This window comes from Phragmites australis, chromosome 10 (assembly GCF_958298935.1).
Source record: "Phragmites australis chromosome 10, lpPhrAust1.1, whole genome shotgun sequence".
Taxonomy (NCBI): domain Eukaryota; kingdom Viridiplantae; phylum Streptophyta; class Magnoliopsida; order Poales; family Poaceae; genus Phragmites; species Phragmites australis.
Window position 1 is genome coordinate 12,231,254 of NC_084930.1, and position 20,081 is coordinate 12,251,334.

A 20,081-nucleotide genomic window follows, 5' to 3' on the forward strand; every position below is an offset into this window, starting at 1 on the left:
TTGAAAACTTTATACAGCTTCAAACATTAGCCTCCTATCCCTTCTCTAAGACTTCACTTTAAAACATTTTATATTCCTGAGGTAATATTGACAGCATAAATATAGTCCTTTATCTTAGTATATCGTCAACTTTCCTTATGAATGCACTAATTCAGGGCACATTCATATTTCACTTCTCATTCTTTGTTGTTGTCATAGAAAAGTGAATTAGAAAATGCTCCAATAAGTCTTTATGTCCAAGCTCATTATTCTTTGAGCACTCTTATTAGTAGTGTATTGGCAAAAACTTTGATGAACTTTACAATGATTTTCCTTATTGCCAAATAGTTATAATTTAACTGGAGGATTGCTCCCCCAGATACTAAATTTTATGATCATAAGGTATTTTTGCTTGAGTTGCTCCCACTAGTTATCAGAATATTGAATTTTCATCACTATCTAAATTATTAGATGCTTCTCTAATGGGAGACAATCATTATCATTATGTTTGTGTACATAAATAATATACATAACCTCAAAAATAATATACTAATAAATTACTCAAATCCTTATTAGGGTACTTCAAATAGTCAAAAGAACTTATGGCTAAATTGATAATAGAGACATATCACTGATCATTGCTTTAATATCCACAAAAACTGTAAATAATTGTCATCCATAAAATTAACCCTACGTTGGTCAGATTAATAACACGATGATGACAAACATTAATAATTCTAATTCGCTTCACCATTGGGTAGAAACGAAGAAGAACCTAACTTGAGAAAAAGAATCAGTTGTCCAACTTTGCATCACCTTTTGGCAGAAAATGAAGAATAATTAGATTCGTTAATGGAGATGGCAAATGGTTACAAACAACGTTGATCATTATGTAACAATGAGCCATAAAATATAATCTTTAAATCAATATGAAATCTCTAACCAAAACTTCTCGATGGTTCCATTTTGATTAGAGAAACTATAGGAATAACATACGATTACAATCACGGGCAACAGTTAGGATGGGCCTAATACCCCTAAAAACTCGGTCAATTGTGGTTAGCTGAGATCACACCAACAATATTAAGGTGTAACTAGCTTCACTTCATCAATTTAATAACACGCAAGCCTTTGTTTAAAAAAGAAAAAAGGTTTGCTACTCCATTGAATCAGCAGTTCTCTTTTCTAGAGAATTCCATGCATCAACAGTGCCTGATGGATTGGATAACAAAGCAGCTAACACTCTCTTATCCATAGAACAAAAGGGGACCATCTCTTTTTCGCTCATCCTCCTTTAACAGAGTGCACCAGATTGCTGCATTCTACAGCTGCAACTAGTGGTAGATCTAGAGTTATGAAGTAGAGGGCTCTCCCTCTTCTTCTTCCTTTTATTTTCTCTTTTTTTCTTCTCTTCTTTCTCTTCCATGCTCAAAAATTGAGGAGGTGGGGGGAGCTCGTGGATCCACCGCAGGCTGCAACAAAGCAAGAACACTCTAAGAACACAAGCATACATATCGCTCCAAAAAACGAAAGGGGAAAAAAGCGATCTGTGAAGCAATAATTGCACCGATCAACTAATATAATATTTGCAACGTAGGGTGGACTTTCAGGACCAAAATGCAGCAATAATTCAGTGACATCAACAGACGGTAATTTCTCAAAACGGGGAAAGAGTTATTTGACTTGGGTTACACGGATTTGAGCTGCTGTCATATGAAATTATGAATTACGAGTCGGTTCTTTACATGACATGTGTCTCAAGCAACCATCATAATCTGCATCGGTGCTGTGCACGTTTGGATTACTGACAATGCACAGGACGAATTATACAGGTGTGGTAGCTAGCTGTACTTGACCACGTGTGCATTTCCTCCAGCCATACATGAAGGGAGGAAGCTTTGACGTACTGCAGCGCTGCTACTAGCCAATACCACTAGATTGTTCTCATTAGTGCTAGTAATCTGGCACTAAACTCCACCAATCATACCATAACCACGTTAAAAATCGAAGGATTTCGCTATCAAATCAATGCATGCTATCTTGCTGCCGCAAACAATATCTCAGTCTACGCCTCCAGCTCAGGGCTAGTCGGGTGAGTCTTCTTCGAGATCTCGACGTAAACTACTCAAATTTCGCCGAACCTGTACATGTGGACCGCGCCGGGAGAGCGAGCGCTTTGAGTTTCAGATATCGGCAGTTTGATTGGTTATTTGGCTGATTAAGTATACGTCGACAGCCGGGGCCAGTAGGGAATGATAGATGGCTTTGTTTTCTTCTTCACTGCACAAAAGCGACCCCTTGTGCCAATCATGCAGTTTGCAGACCCCGTTAGAGGTGCAAGTTTTGTATTTTTTGGTTTATTAAGTCAACCTAAAACTAAAAAAAATAAACTAAAGATTCACTTCCACCTAACTAAACTAAGGAAAAAAATAAATTAAGTGATGACTCAAAACTACCAATTAGATACCCATTTACATCCCTATCGGTCAGTCTCTGGAGGTACGGTCACTTTCTTGGCGTTGTACACTTGTTGGGGGTTCTGTGATTTGAGCCAATCCCAGCAACCAATGGCATCAAGTTTTTAGATTACGTACGTTCATGTGTATGAATGAATGCCTAAGAAAAAACAATCTTTTTTTGCATGCACGGCTTGTTGCAGAAGACGGAATGGTTTCTGTGAGATGCGTGCGTAACTTTGTGCACACCCATGTTTTCTTTCGTAGATAGCTGAAACCCCAATGTGTCAAAGCAAGAGAGGTCACATTAATCGTCTAATCCCTCACACTAGTTCCACAAATAATAATCCATCAATATAACGTGTACAAGATAGTGACAATCGAGCTCTAGCCTTTAGCAAGCTAATCAAGGTGCCACTCCCCTTGACTAGCCAACGGTTGGCTTGTGTAAAATCATGTAATTTTGACTGAAATAGAGTAGTACACTGGATCCCACACGAAATAGCTAGACATACCCTCAATCAGTTATTATTAATTTAGCACATATAGTCACTAATTTTTAACCAAGCTCTTATCAAAAGATTGGGGGTGTGAGATTGTCACTCTAAGTCACAGGAGGTGTATGATTATGACTACATGATCGAGTTGGTATCATGATCAGGCTGTGTGTTTAGAATAAGAATCTCAAGGTGGAAGTTTAAAAATGCAACCTGGGTTGGCTAGCCCACCATCCATGGTGCTAGCCAACTCACCCCAGGAGTCTCCTCTCGATGTGGAAGTTTCATATCTCGAGTATGTTTTAGTTGGAGGTTCAGTTCTCTCAAGGAAAATTGTTAAAATTTTGAGAGTTTGTGAAATAACGGCCGCAATTACTTTTTCACCAGTTCAATATCTGCAACTAATCTATGATGTAAAATCCCCCTAGGCTCGAATGGCTCGTTGATAAGACGATGTACATGGTGCTTATCCGGCGTTCCAGCATGGCTCCGTCCACTTAACTGACCTAGTTCATACTTTTATTTTCCCTCATCTGCACTTTCTTCACTCAGCTCTCCCCTGTCGATCACTTTTCTTCAAAGCGACGTTGCTTACTTGGTGTTTATTAGACGGGAAAATATTTAGTGGATACCACCCCTTTGGTGTACATAAAACTTTCTTTTTCTGTTGTAAATAATATGCATGAGTAGACATATATGAACATATATTTTCCTTTTTCCTCTCCATTTTCCTTTCAGTCATGTGCATATTAGAGTTATTACTCGCTTCTCCAAATATTACCACAATGAGCTAGGCATGCTTTAATTCAAAGAGAGCATTTTTAATTTTATCGTAGTTTTACACTTTCACAGAGGTTCAATTGCATAAGTCCTAAATCAGTGCTGTTAGTTACACGGTAGCAAATGGTTGAAGTGATTTGTCCACCGTAACACAATTGACCATGGGTTTTATCCCATGTGTACTCTTTTCTTAATCTTAATATAAAGATGCATAGTTCCATTATCAATCTTTGTCCGTTGGTCGAGTGGGACGGCCAGGTAAAGGGAAGTGACACTTCTAGCTTTATCTAAAAAGAAATTGGTCCAAAAAAGCAATAACACTATGGAAGCGGTCTCTGAGGTTTGAATCCGTCTAACCATCATATGAAATAAAAAGCAGCCAAATGCATCATTTCAGAGTACATGAAGAACAAAGGCAACCAAAGCAAGAAGGAAAGAAGATGGAGAGATCGAATAGAAAAGTGAGAAGTGCAAGTCTCGTGGTTCTCATTCCCTGTACTATAAGCAATAATTGCTTTCATGACTAAGCATGAGTCTAAGGCAAGCATATATGTATGTTTCTTAACCCTGTGTACTTCATTGATAGGCCAATTAGCAGTAACATAACATTGCATTATGGTATTACCAAACCGATTGCGCATGGGAAATAATGTGCAATTAAGTATTAACTTGTCAACTACAAGGTTTATCTCAGGTCCAATTTTTTTGGCTAATCGTATTGACCTATTCGGCTATTCTACCAAGCAATAGCATCAACTTGAGAGAAAGGAAACGTTGTGCACACAGAATGTGCTTATATGTACCAATGGAAAAAAAATTCACCCTTTGTGTTACATTTCTAGATCATATAGTTGGAAAAAAAATTATCTAGCTAATCGATAGTGCTAATACTCAATTATGGATAAACCATTATCTTACAAAGAAATCAAAGCTATAGATAGTTATAAATCAAGCTTTTATATGGAGTTTTTTTTTTAGCTTTTTGGATCCACCATACTTAATCTTTGAAGCACATCGCAACAAGAGTCCCCTCCAAAGTAAATGGAGATGTCCAATAATTGCGCTGGTAAGTAGGTCTGCTTTAGGCCTTCTTCAGGAGCTACCGTATACTTTCCTCAAAATATTGTGCCGCTAGCTTTTTCGTCCTTTGCCAATTCCAGTCGTCCGCAACAAGCTCCAGTGGATCCCGTATCCAGATCAACAGGAATACATGCGCTGGTTACTGTAGCACCAGGAGAGGCAAACTTGCCAATCGAGTGAGGGACCTATATTACTGTGCTGAGTGGATGACTGTGGGTCCGAGGGAAAGAGGAGAGTAGTGGAAGGTGGAAAATAGAGTAGCTGTTGGAGATAAAAAAAAATAGGGGATACTGTAATAGTATTTGGGGATGCTGTAATAGTATTATAGAGAATGGAATTTTAGAGTATCTGCTGGAGATGACCTTAGAGCGTTGTTGTGGGGTTGATACCACATAGCTGACAAACGTAGGAAAGGTTTAAAAGATGGTGGAATCACTTTTTTAATTAGCTTTGGAGCATGGAGTGGAGCTCAGTGACAGAACTCCTGCATACTAAAGACGGATGGAAATTAAATGGGCTGACTAAATGGGAAATGTTTTTGTTAAACAATAAGAACTCAAGTTTGAGATGTTTAAAACGGTTTTCGCAATGATGCAAGTGGGTACAAGTAAAAGTCATTACAGTCAATTGATAGCTCGCTTTTCATTTAATTGGTAGCTTATTTTGTATATGCTAATGCAAACCAAGAAAACTAGAGTGATCAATCATTACATAAGAAACCAGTAAAAGCGACACCATATTAATAACGGCTATTCAACACGCGTCACTAATATCCTATTAGTGATTGATTCAATAAAAACGCGTCACTGATATGTCTTCTGATCAGGACCAGATATAGACCCATCACTAATGAGTGGTCCTTAGTGACATATTATAATATGATCTGTCACTGATGATAATAGTGACGGATCAAGTTGTGACCCATTACTAATGATAAGGTCATCAGTGATGGATCGTCCTAGATCAGACATTAGTGACGGATCAAGTTGTGACTCGTCACTATTGATTAGTCATCAGTGATGGGACGTCCTAGGTTAGTCATTAGTGATGGGTCAAATTGTGACCCATCACTAATGATAAGGTCATCAGTGACGGGTCATCCTAGGCCAGTCAGTAGTGACAGGTCATACCCGTTATTAATGACTAGATCATCAGTGATGGGTCATCCTAGACCAGCCATTAGTGATAGATTAACTTGTAATCCATCACTAATGACCAACCCGAGTCACTAACGACGGTATTCACAAATATTTTTTATTTTTATTTTATTTTCACTTTTTTTTTCTTATCTCAACAGCACTAGAATATGAAATTTGGCAAAATTAGTCATTAGTGACGGGCAATGGTTATGACATGTTACTAATGATTTTTGGCAAAAAAAGGTTAAAAAGATAAAAATATATGGTTTCCATCACAACTACGTGATAACAAGGTGGTAAGGTGGCTACATGCACAAGTAGGAGGTCGTGGGTTCGATTCCCATGGAATGCAAACTCGAAAATAATGTAAAAAAAGTGTGACTTGTGAGGCATATGGGATGGCTCGGGTGAAAAAATATTTTTTTGACTTTTTTAATAAAAAAATACGAAAAATATTCATCGGTTCTTAGTGACAGGTCAAGATTACAACTCGTCATATGATAGTTTTTAACTTTGTGATCATGTGTGTGGCTTTTTCAATCATTCCAATTAGTGTTACACTATATCCGACAATTTATTTTGTGGTCTAGTATATGGTTTTTCCTTCAACAGTTTTGTAGAGTTAGTTTGTAAGGTTAAAAAAAGAGTTTTTTTTATTATGGAACCGCCACATTACCCCTCGCACGAAGCTTTCTTTTCATCTCACCTCACAGTTATAGATGATGGCTATGGGGTAATTTATTCTTTTGATTTTTTCTGCACAAAACTTTAGATAATTATTTGGACATTTATGGCTTCAAATAAAAATGTTATCAATTATAAAGTTGTAGAGGTATAAATTTCATAAAAATTTGTCTCGATCCGACTCTGTATGAAAAAAGTTATGAGTTTCTAAAGATTTGCTCTATTTTAATATAATGCTTCCATTATCACTATCAGTTTATAGCTAGAACCGATAGTGATAATCCAGTATCAAATACTAGTTTTTCAAGTATCACTACCGTTTTTTGCCGAATGAATTATTACTATCGTTTTTTATAAGAAGCAGCACTGCTGGTTATTTTCAAATTGACAATAAAGGAAAGCCACGGAGAACCTTTTCTGTAGTAGTGCTATGCCGTAGAATAAGAGGTGGGTCCAACCTACTAGCCTTCTTCTGTGAGAAGAAATAAACATCGAACAAGTCATGGTTTATTGTAGAAACATACCTGGTTAACAGAAGTGGTAATGTACTCAATATATAGATGCTTAGATCATATAGCACGGGATGGTACTGTAGAAGCAGCGTAGAATTTGTTAAAATAGGCAACATACCATCGTACTACAATGTAAAAGTGTGTTGTCAATGTAAAGAATACAAAGGTTTTTCACCGAGATAGCGCACATTTTACAGAACACGGATCACGCACCTAGTGTCTGATATATCGAAATACTGTCAGGGATACACCCTTGACATGTGTGTTAAGGATAGTACTTCAACACCACTATCGAGACATGCATAGGACCTTAGGCAGACATCTTTTTGGTTTAGTGCAAGTGGTTTGATAAATTCCTTGGCCCTCATCGATCCGCCACAATAATGCTAGCTTCTACATGAGAGAAGGGAGGCGGGTGACGTGCAATGATGTTGGCGCGACTGTACCATACATGTATATGGTAAAAAGTTAAATAGGTTAAGGCAGAGGACAGTGGGCAAGATATCTGTCTGTTGTTCCCTCTTTGGTATGCCAATGATCAATTGGTTCGTCACCAAATATTGCGTTATAATAAGATTTGGAATACCTTTTGTCACCTAGGAACCCAACATTTGGATCCGCTTTTATGTATTTCAGCGAGAGCGAATGGCATATCTACAGGATGGATGACCTCAAGTTTAGAATGGACTCTTGGGAATTATGTCGAAGATATTTAGGACCTTTATATTTCTCTCGAGAATGAACTTGTTGTTTCTACGGCAGCAAGGGATCCAGTTCCACGACCAATGCATATTTGTTTTCTATCATACGCCTCGCACAACTATCAGCAAATGCCGGCAAGTGTATATAACTATCCAAATGCAACTCAAATTTAAGGCTCTTGCCCCTTGGAACATGGGAAAATTTTCTGTCCCATTTCAAATTGAACTGTTTCTAATAAAATCCCTGAGTTCCAAACATGCTATAGAATACACTTCAACTAAGTGACCAATATGGCATATGATAGTTTCATGAACTAGCTAGATTTACCCCATCGAAGAGTTTAATCTTAACCATATACACTTTTTTAGATAATGGAATAGATTATTCCGGTCTTAACCATATACATACTGAACTTCGTCGTCTTGGAGGGAGCCGAGCTTGCTTTACGCCTGCCAAATTTAAGCGTCCAACAATTGAAGAGAGAGCAAATTAAATGCCGTTGCGCAGGGATTATAGAGCTGTTTGCATAACGAGGTTGCCACTCTTCTGTCTGGCGGTTTCGTTCTCCTTTTTATGTACAACAGCTTATCGCGCAGGATTGTAATCTTTGAACTCATTAACAAATTTCTCTCTTCAATCGTGAAAATTAACTTAACCAGATACTGCAATTGCTCGTTAAGTGACGCATATATGTGATCTTGCACAAACAACACCACAACAACCAAATAAACAGCAACCCCAAACCACAAGCTCCCGGCTCCCACCACTGAACAAAAACCCTAAAATATATCTCCACTGATTGAGTAGCCTTTTTTCCCCATCAGGCAGAGCCACCACCCACCTTTGTTACCTCCCTTCAAATACCCCCCGCACCTCCACCCTCCTACTCGTGCTAAAACCGCGGCCAAAGCAACAAAGAATCGCCACGAAGAAACCCTCTCACCACTTGCTCACGAACCAAGCAACACTGAAAAGAAGCGCAAGAAATCGCGAGCAACAAAGGACCGAGCTAGATGGCGATGGAGCCGAGCATGGCGCGGCGGCTGTGGCGCGAGGTGCGCGCCGTGCTGTTCATGCTCCGCAAGGGCATGTCCAAGCGGAAGCTGGCCATGGACCTCCACCTCCTCCTCCACCGCGGCAAGATCGCCGGCAAGGCCCTCGGCAAACTCGTGAACGCCCACGGCCACCACTACAACGCGGCGGCCACGGAGGCGCCACCGCAGCAGCAGTCGTTCTCGTGCCGCGCCCTCGACCCGGACATAGCCGTCTGCGACCAGCGCGGCGCCCGCGAGGTGGAGTTCAGCTGCAGCAACACCCCCTCCTACCCGTCCCTCCACCTCATCCCCACCGGCAAGCACCGGCGCCGCAACAACCGCCGCTCCCACCGCGGCGCCAACGGCGCCGAGCCCGGCTGGTACAACTACGACGTGGCCCACATTGCCATGGTCTTCGAGATCCTCAACAACAACGAGCAGCCGCCGGGCGGCGGCGGCGACGATGCATCAGCAAGCGTCGAGCAGCCGTCTCCCCTCGCGATGCTCGCGACGCCGTCCCCCGCGCTGTGGGCGAGCTTCGGCCGCACCCCGGCGCACGTGAGGCAGCTGCGGATCACCGACTCGCCGTTCCCGTTGAGGGATGACGCGGCGGGGGACGGCAGGCAGGTGGACCAGGAGGCCGAGGAGTTCATCAAGAAGTTCTACGAGAAGCTGCGCACGCAGCAGAGCCTCTCTGCCGCCACGCCAGACTACGGCTACGGCTCCTACGGTGAGTACGCGCGGCCAGTCACCGGCATCGCCTAGGAGCCATCATCCACACACGCATATGTCCATAGCGTGTTAGTTTCACCCTTAATTCTGTCCAAGTGTGAAGTGTGTCTGTGGCTCTGTGCTACATAGTACATAGTACGTAGTACATGTTTATGCATGGATCAAGCATGTTTGTAGAGGGCTAGCTACTCTACTAATCTTCTTCTTGAGCTTCGTGAGCGAGAGATTTTGCATCATGTTTGCAAGCTAGATCCATGCATGTATAGTATGATGTACGCATTATATATATGTATATTTCCCTTTTGAGATTATGCCATATACTATGTAGACTAGTAGGTAAAGATCTATGTACATCTTGCATTGTTTATGCCTGTGTATGCTGAGCTTGTGATTGATCGAAACAAGTTAGAAACGGAAAGGCTCAGTAGTGATTCACTTGGACCTGTACTTTCACTACTTTGTTGCACTTACCGTGCGCGTTGGGAAGACATTAGCACAAGAAAAACACTTGTGATACTTATCGTAAAAAAAATCTTTTCTTTTTTTGTGTATGGTTCGTCTTGTCCTGGCCACAAGAGCTTGTACGTATTGTTTTAGAACTATTATGACATGTAATTTTCAGAGGATCTTTGGTCGGCTTGCTGTCGGAGAATGATCGAGTTGTCTTACATAAGATAATCATGTATACAGACAGAAATTTTATGTCTGATAGCATGAGTATCAAGATTCCAATCTCTATTTTTACCCCCATAGCTTGCATAAAATTGTCTGATACAATTTGTCAATCTCTATATATTCCTACACTACTGCAAAAATTATCATCAGTGTGAGTTCAAAATCGCTATCAGTGACGGATTTTGAATCGACACTGATTACCCTGATAGTTACTGACTATCAGTACCGTTTATAAAATCAGCACTGAAAATCACTATTAGTGCCAGTTGGAGCTACCAACCGGCACTGATAGTCTCGATCTCGATTCAATGTTTTCTGGATCAAAAAAGCTTCAAAGGGTGCCCAATATTCGCTAGTCACACGATATTCACTCGCATGCGGCAACCAAGACTCGAACTCAAGACCTCATAGTATGTGCGTGAGCGTGACCCCTCTAACCATCTCAGCTATCGTCTATTCGTGAGTATAGTAGCACAATAAATTCTTTTGATATCTTCTAACCAAACATCTAAATGTCTATTTGGATATCTAAATGACCTTAAATGGAAAAGTTATCAACTATAAAGTTGTACATCTTGACGAGCTACAATTTTCATATAAAGTTTTCTCAATCCAATTTTGTGTGAAAAAATTATGAATTTTTTAATGTGAGCTGTCATCAACCACTGCTGCAACTTTATTATAATTATTTAGGAATTTAAATAACCTCAAATTAAAAAAATTTCAACTACAAAGTTGTAGATCTTATCGAGCGCTAAAATTTTTATATAAAGTTTTTCTCCATCCAACTTCGTGTAAAAAAGTTATTAATTTTTTAAGATAAGTTATAACAGTAACAATCTTCAGTACCGATTTGTACCTAGAATCGACACTAATACTAATTATCAATGTCGATTCGTGACTAAAACTAACACTGATATACTAGTGTCGGTTCGTGTAGTAATACTTAGATGCATCCACGTGAATGTATGTGGACGAGAGTGTAGTACACGTGTATCAATGTATGTGTGCAATCTACTTGTACTTTAAAAAATGCATCGAAAAGGACTACTATGATGCTCCCTTTCAGCGCGGTTGTTTATATCATCCACATGCCGGGTTATGACAGGCTGTCCCTAGGTGTAGGAATTTTCACCACTAAATTATGTGCCTATTAGATGAGTTGATGTGTCTAAAAGTTTCTATTCTTCAAGTTGACATCACAATCTCAATTAATTCTCCCTTGGACGACAATTCATGATATTATTGTAAACCTAATATTTAGCAGTACAAGCTATTGCCCTAGGACATTGATGTCAGCCATCAGCGTCCTCAGATCAAGTGATTAGCGAGTCACCACGACGTGCCCTGGACCGTATGCATGTTCGGGTTATGTAGGCCTAACATTAATTTCTGCGACGAAGAACTAGGTCAAACACAAGCGAGTGGCATGGTTAATTTGTTAGGTTCTTGCTTGCCCTCAATTCCTTAGTAATGCAGAAGAGTAAATGGCAATTGTGTTCTTCAACCACAATTGTCTTGAAAGGGATGCAATAGTTGAGTTCGGCAGTATTTTGTCTGCAGAAGATATATGGTTATTGTCAAGGAAAAAAAATGTACTCGGGGCCCCTTCATTATTGAGTTTTTCTCATTGGCCCCTTTAATTGATTGTTTTTTCAGTTAAACCGGTCTCGTGCCTTATTTTTAACTGAGCCCTCAACCTAAATTTTGCTGAATTTGATTTATGCTCTTTGAGCGTCGGTCAAAGTTACAGTATGCATGTGTTTCGGTGATCAGACCCGTTGTTTAACTTCAAAGACAATCAAAGCCCCTTCACCCATGTCAAATAACAATCCTTATGCAGGAATTAGGCAATTACTCGCTCCTGTTGATATTTTGGTAATGACACGGTCTCCAATAGATATGTACTTTGACCATTTTTTCTACTAGAATATATTTGTAAAATCCAAGAAACTTATAGGATTATGAAAGTATTTTTTAGACAAAAATATACATATGGTTCATATTTGTAAACAAGAATTTTAAAAGTGATCGATAGTCAAAATTTTAGAAGTTTAACTAGAACTTATCTAAAACATTAAGTATTTATGATCCAGAGTACCTTCTTTCAATGGTAAAAGCTAGGAAAGTTTGTGTTGTCCGAAATGGAGGGAGCGTCTAAACATCAAGTTGTGCATCTCTCCTCGTAAATACCATTAGTTATTCTAAGACTCATGCCAACCCCAAATGATATTTTTCGTCTCTTCTATGTCCCTGCCTACATATTGCTCCTATACAAATGTCAACAATAACACAGTACATCTGCGATATTAACAGCCCCTTATAATAAGTCGGCAATTATCATCGCTGAATGAAAGGTAGGAAGTTTGTTCTTTCTTATATCAAGAGAACCACTAAATATTAAACACGCTCGTGATTTCTCCTAAACAAATAATAAGTAAGCAATTATCATCGTTGCATGAAGGATAGGAAGTTTGTGATTTCTTATATCAAGAGAACGACTAAACATTTCGTATTTTCTCCTAAACAATCAATCATTTCTAATACCACCGACCATCCTAAAATATGTTAGTCAAAATCTTGTCATCTTACATGCATCCACCCCGCACTCTCCACTACGTAAAAATTGAGCGAATATCGTAACGAATTGAAATTAGTACAAGACTGAAAAAATTTACGGAGTATTTATTTTGTGATATAAACCAAATGTTATCTTCCAAAATTCGGTGGAAAGAGAACCACCGCGATTCCACGAACATCAGACCAAACTCCAAACCACCTTTACAGGGCTCAGGAGGGCAGAGACGGGTGCTCCCTAGTCCCTATTGCTTAGTGAGCAAGGCTCGGCAGGTCGCAGGCCGAGAGGGATCCTCCTCAAGCCACGGACAAATCAAGCTACAGACCTAGAGTGCTAGACGTGTCCTCCTCCGGAACTCATCTTGCTCGAGCAATCGCCTCTTTTTCTTTGCACAGACTATCCTAATATTATTCTCTTCATTTTATTTTATTTTTCTTATCTTCAATAACTTTCGTTTAAAAGTATTCGTAAAGTGAATGAAGAAAGAAATAATCTCGTTCTAATGATTTTAGTATTTTTTTACAGAACAGAAATCGTAAAATAAAATGGTTAAAATACTGAAAGTAATAAAAATTCTTTTACGATAAAATTGTCGTCCGTGAAAAAAAAATCGCTTGGAATGGTCCGATTGCATCGCGCGGACAGGCGTTCCTCTGCTTGGCTCTGCTGTGCTCGTGCTGGGATTAGGACAAGCCACCAACGCTCTGATCTGTAGAAGGTACCGATCGACAGGTACAGAACGCCAACTAGTGCGCAGCTCGTTGCGATACGAGCACAACGCCACAACCCCCCGCCCCGCACTAATCTAGTATGGATGGGCGCTGAAACAGTTGAAGGTTTAGTGAATTGTTTATTTTTTTTATTTCCTTAGGTTTTTAGCTGTATTGGTCTGTGTATATAGCTCACAATATGGTATTACGGTCAGAGGTCTTGAGTTCTAGTTCTGACGGACATAATTAAATAAAAAATTACAGTCAACTTCTATTTTCACGTCTAAGGCATGAGGAAAAGTATTGAAGTATAAGTGAATTGTCCATATTTCCGTATCAACTTAGATTTTTAGTAAATTGATTGATACATACAGCTCAACAGAAACTATATGTAGCATGTATAATGTGACATATTATACCTATGAGAAATATCATATATATACCTAGATAGCCGTCGTACGTACGCATATCCTTCAATTTGTCAGTATACATACGATACGAAGAGGTAGCATATATTATATTATTGGTTAAAATTAACATTAGTGTTCCTCATCCAAAAGGAATGCACGCATTGTAGCATCAGTATAGATTAGAGCTAGGACTTTGGGCCGTATTTTTTGGGCCGGCCCAAGCACGGCACGGCCCGGCTTGGCCCAAGCACGGCACGGCTCGGCTTGGCCCAAGCACGGCACGGCCCGAGCACAGACGGGTTGGGCCGGCTCGGCACGATTTATGGGGCGGGTCGGGCCTTGATACAAGGCACGATGGGCGGCCCGGCCCAGCACGAAAAATGGGCCGTGCCTGGGCCGGCCCGGCACGAAAATGGCCCGAGGCACGAAAATGGCACGGTGGCCCAGTAGTCCGCGAGCTCGCCGGCGGAGAGACGGCGGCGTGGCTGCGGTTGGCAAGGGTACCAGGAGCATCAGCGTGGCGTGGAGAATCCATTTGATTTGGTCGCGGAAACATGCAGTGGCTTCGTGCAGTGTGGTCACCAGCCGCGAAGAAGATGAAGTTCGGCTTCGGCTCCATGGCGGCCATGGCGTCCTCACGGCGGCAGGTCGGCAGCAGGGCTGCAGGCCGAGGATGGGGAACGGCAACGCGCCTAGGCTGCAGGAGCAGATCCGACCATGGGGCTCGACGGAACCTGCAACAGCGCATCGGGTTTGAGCTCGGTCACGTCGAATCCGGCGACGGCGCTCGGTCGCAGAGGAGGAAGAAGGGCGAAGGAAGCTTAACTCCGGCGGGGGCTTCGGTGGTGGAGAGAGGGAACTGGTGGAGGAGAAATAGACGAAGCTCCTCCGAGCTTCAGGCGACAGGGCAAGCTTGGAGGAGGCCGGGCACCGTGGTTGCAGAGGCGGCGGTGCTGTGTAGCATGGTGATTACTGATTACTCTAGTCGCCATGGCATTCATTCGATCACATGGACTTGTTACAGTGCTCTGTTTTTTAATCCTTTGCAGATGTCGCACTGCCGCAGTACAAGTGTCCGGTACACTATGCCTTGGTTCAGTGAGGTCGCCTCATGCCCTCGATGCCGGAGCCAGTGAGACGAGAAGGACAGTGTACAGGAAGGGGTGACACTGTGCAGGATGGGGTGAGCAGGGCTCGGCGTGGCGCTTATCGTTGGGCAGTGGCCATCGCATCAATTGAAGTGAAGAAATTAGAATGAACTTTAGCTTTACGTCATGAGCCCGTGACTCATAGAGTGTATTGCACACACACTCGTGACTTATTGAGTGACACAATCGAATGACTCATTGACTTTCGCTTTACGCTGTCACTCATCCAGTGACACAAACTCACAAAGCGAAAAAAGCAACGGGCAAGAGTAAACAAGCAACGGCTAAGAGCAAATGGCTACTTCTCTACTTCTATTTAATCTTTCAGTCTGTTCTATATTTTTCTATCACACCAAGTCATCAAACACAACAAACAATCATGCTACCTCGTTCAAAGTCATGTGTTGTTCGGAGCAAGCGCTCCAGAGCCGCCCAACGCTCCGTTAGCCCTCCTCCAGCTCTCGACCCTCGCCAATTATCCCCGAGCATGGGAGATTACAGCATGGATGACAGTCACATGGACGGTCTCGAGGGGTACGAGGATGACCATACCGACGCAAATCCGATAGAGCCTGAGGATGTGAATCATGCCTCTGTTGGTAACACATCCACCTCAATCGGACGGCGGTCAGAAGCGTGGAAGCACATGAAGTTGGTTGAGGAAATACGGGGTGGTATAAAGGTATATATCGCAATTTGCAATTATTGTAATAGAGAATTATCTGCGTCTACAGCAGTAGGTACCAGACATTTGAATCGACATTGGAAACGGTGTCGGGAGAAGATTGCTGCAGCTGCGCGGATAGCCAGGCAACCTATACAGACACAACTTACCTTCGCGCTTGACGGTTCGATAAGCACATGGATATTTGATCCTTCAGTAGCTCGTCAAGAAATTGCTAAATATATAGTTTCTGAGGATCTACCGATTAGAATGGGGGAAAGCCTTACTTTTGAGAGAATGATCCAACATGGTTTTTGTCCACAATATCAACATGTCTCTAGAAAAACTACTAAGAATGACATTTTAAAATTATTTCATAGTCAATTAGACGCTTTGAAGCAAAACTTCCATAACGTGACCTACTCATTTGCTTTAACATCTGATATTTGGACGTCATCACACCAAAGAACATCATATCTTAGCGTTGTCGCACATTATGTAGACAACAACTATACCCTAAATAAAAGAGTAATAGGGTTTAGAATCATCGATGAGTCACATACTGGAGAAGCCATTGCCGCACGTGTGCTAAAGGTTGTTAAGAAATTTAAAATAGAAAATAGGATTATTTCTATAACTTTAGATAATGCATCAGCCAACTCAAAAGCAATGGAGGACCTAGAACCTCACATACAAAGCTACATTGGTGGGTATGTTCTCCACCAAAGATGTATGTGTCATATCATCAATATCATGGTGCAGGCAGGTATGACAATGGTAAGTAGATATTTGAACAATATTCGTGGTGCCATCCGTCTCATCTCTAATTCTCCTACAATATTTAGTAGTTTCAAGGACTACTGCAAGGCTCAAGGTAAGAAGCCAAGGAAATTCGGACTTGACATGAAAGTGCGCTGGAATTCAACATATACTATGTTGAAGCAAGTGAAAGGTTACGAGGGAATTATTACTGTTTTCGTAAATGCTCAAAATGCTGGTTTACTACTTACAGAAACTGATTGGTACATTGCTACACGTTTACGACTTTTTCTAAAACCCTTTTACAAGGCAACAGTACAACTGTCAGGTGTTTATTATCCTACATCTTGCTTAGTAATAAAGTGGCTTTGGAGAATTGCATCCACATTTAACGAAAATAAGGATGACAATGTTTTAGCTCCCATTGTTGAACAAATGAAAGATAAATATCTAAAATATTTCTCTGCTATCCCACATCTCTATTGTTTTGCTGTTATATTTGACCCGCGCAAAAAGTTAGGTGGTTTGGAGCTTGCTTTGCAGGAAATAGGTGACTTGCTCAACCTTGATTTCTCAGATGCCTACAATCATGTCAAAGAAGAAGTATTTTGGGTTTTCTAGTTATACCAGGGCAAATTTGGATGTAGCCCCCTGGTCTCGAAGTCTACACAGCAACACAAAGCAAGCAAGTCGAGTGCGGCCAATTTATGGAACAAGATCAAAGGCAAGGGATCCACATGAACATCTCAGCAGACAACTAGGTTATCTTGGAATCCCATAGCAGAGCTTAACCACTACCTTGAGTAAGATCTTTACACCCATGATCCAATGCTTGCGGACAACAATACTGTCAACATTCTTGCATGGTGGAAAGATAAAGAGCGATTCTTCCCCGTGTTGTCACACTTTGCACGGGACGTTCTCCTAGTTCCAGTGTCGACCGTCTCGTCGGAAGCAACATTCAGCATGGTGGGGAGAATTATTGAAGAACGGAGATCATTGCTCACTCCTGAAATGGTAGAGGCAATCACCTATCTTAAAGACTGGGAGAGGCCGAACGTTGGCACACAACATCAGCTTGAGGATCTGGAGATCGCGGGGGCATTAGCGGACCTCGAGAATCTTGATTTAGATGATAATGAGTAAATCATGTGTGTAATGATGTATTGTACTCTTTTCCTTACCGGAGGAACTCCATACTGGGGTGTAAGGTTTTTAACGAGGCAGTCATATTGTATTATTTTATAATAAAATTTCTCTTTTTTTCCTCCAAAAATATTTGATACATCTATTTTATGTATTATATTAATTTTTTACTTTTTTATTGTGGTTGATGCAGTGACGTGACTCTGCATGTTATTTCTCCTTTCGAGAGTAAAAAAGTCCTCATGAGTCATGACATCCGGCTGGTGCGTGAGCCCATGAATCGTGCTGCAACTTGTACCAAAAAGTTGCTGCGGAAGCCGGAAAGTGAGCTGCACGGTAAGTGAAAAGTTCCCGCGCCACGCTTGCGCCCGGGCCCTCCCGAGCCGTCCCGCGCCACCCCCGCCACCGCGCCGACACGCGGCGCCAGTGCCAGCACCCTCTCGCGCAGCCGCGCCACGCCATCGCCCGCGCCCACACGCGGATGCATCGGTGCCAACGTCTCTTCAATTTCATCCCCTCCCGATTCCCGAAGTAGCCCTTTGCCAGTGGCGGCACGAACCGGCGGCGCCCGTCCACCGCGAAGAGCAGCTTGGTGCGCTGCTCCGGGTCCGGGGCGAGCCCGAGCGCGCGCCGCGTCGTCCGCGCTCGACTTCGCCGCCACAGCCGCCGCGCAAGCGCCTGACGTCGCCACGGCCTCTGAGCACGCGCGCCGCGGCTCCGTGTCGTCCGCGCTCGACTTCGCCGCCACGGCCGCCGCGCGCGCGCCTGACGCCGCTCTGCATCGCAGCTTCGTGTCGTTCGCCGGAGAGCGCGTAGCAGTAGCAGATGTTGCTGCGGTACTGGAGTGAGGCGCTGAACCTGAGCCCTCCACCGCTAGCGCCACGTCGGGCGCGTCGTCGTCGCCTCCAAAGACTCCTGACGAGGCACACACACAGCAAACGCGCGAGCTCCCGTGCCGGGCCCGTGCCAGCCCGGCACGATAAGGCCTGTCGTGCCTTTGGGCTGGGGCTGGGCCTAGCTGGAGGTGACTCGGGCTAGCCCGACCCGGCACGAACAGAACCTTGGGCCGTCCTGGCACGGCCCGAGGCCCGAAGGGGCCGGGCCGGGCTGGCCCGACCTGGCCCAAGTCCCAGCTCTAGTATAGATGGTTTTGTTTGTCCACTATTCATGCATGCACCGATCAAAAGTGGCATGCTGCGCGTAGGTAGTCAGAAAGGTCCACACGAAGGGACTATCACAATACGCAAACGTCGGCCATGCATGCATTCCAACCTCAAAAGGAATGTCCAATTATTGCACCTACACGGCTCCTCTACGTGCAGAGAGGAGACCCGGCCGCATCCAGTCGATCAGGTCATGTGGATGAAAGAGAGCACCTTTCGATGTACAACCTCTGACAATTCGTGTCGAAAACAACTCTGCGGATCGAGCCTGCAACGCCGCGCACAAAAGGTAGGCTCCTTTTCGATGGAAGTTGTGAGACTTTGCACGGTGACACTTGCAGGGAGAGAGTCAGGATTCAACAGCTCATTGTGCCAATTGCAACATCGATTCAACAGCTTATAGAACCAATTCAAAATTTTCTATCCTCACCCCTGTACTCCAATCAGGGGGCGGAACCAGGTCCCAGGCAAGCTGGGCTTAGGCCCAAATTTTTATTATATTTACTGTGCAAATAGTTGATCACCACAAACACATTGTACTACTCGTCATTGTTAAGCTCTCTTTGTGTGGTATTAGGCGTCACTGCCCCGTTGCTAATTAATTTAATGCCAAAACTAGCCTGGTAATGATATTTGGATGTTTTTCAAGGATGCAGCCATCTTGACAGCCTCGCGCGTTCGGCGCAATGATTCCGATTTCCACAGATATTTCAACATGCGGGAAAGGGCAAAATGGTCTTTCCACCTTAGAATCAAATCGCACTCGAGAGACCATTAGACCAATTCCAGCAGTATCCAGTGCTACAGTACTCCGCAAAGTACTGTAGCACTGGAAAATGCACTCCACCAGATATCTCATCCAGTGCTACAGTGCCAAACAGTGACGCTACAGTGTTGCGGAGAGATAGTAGGGTCTGTATTTTTGCGGACTACTGTTCACAGAGGCTGACAGACGGGCCCAGAGAGAGAAAAAGAGAGTAGAAGATAGGAAATGGGGTAGCTGCTGAAGATAAAAAAATAAGGGACGCTGTAATAGTGATAGAGGATGCTGTAATAGTATTTTTGAGGATGAAAATTTGAGATAGCTGCTGGAGATGGCCTTATTATGCTGGTGGGTTTCGTGTTGCCCCGAAAAAATTTACAAGCACAATAGACAAGTATGCATGCTAATTAAGTGGTTTTTTTTTTTATGAAGACAAGCGCTCGAGTGCGTTCCGTATCATAAGATGATTA

At 42.6% G+C, this 20,081-nt stretch overlaps 1 protein-coding gene across 1 annotated transcript; it reads left to right on the forward strand.

Moving 5' to 3' along the window:
• Positions 1–8,616: 8,616 nt before the first annotated feature.
• LOC133931147 (uncharacterized) lies at positions 8,617–10,239 on the forward strand. The gene has a single exon (XM_062377953.1). The coding sequence runs from the start codon at positions 8,843–8,845 to the stop codon at positions 9,626–9,628; it is 786 nt and encodes a 261-aa protein (XP_062233937.1). The 5' UTR covers positions 8,617–8,842; the 3' UTR covers positions 9,629–10,239.
• Positions 10,240–20,081: the final 9,842 nt, after the last annotated feature.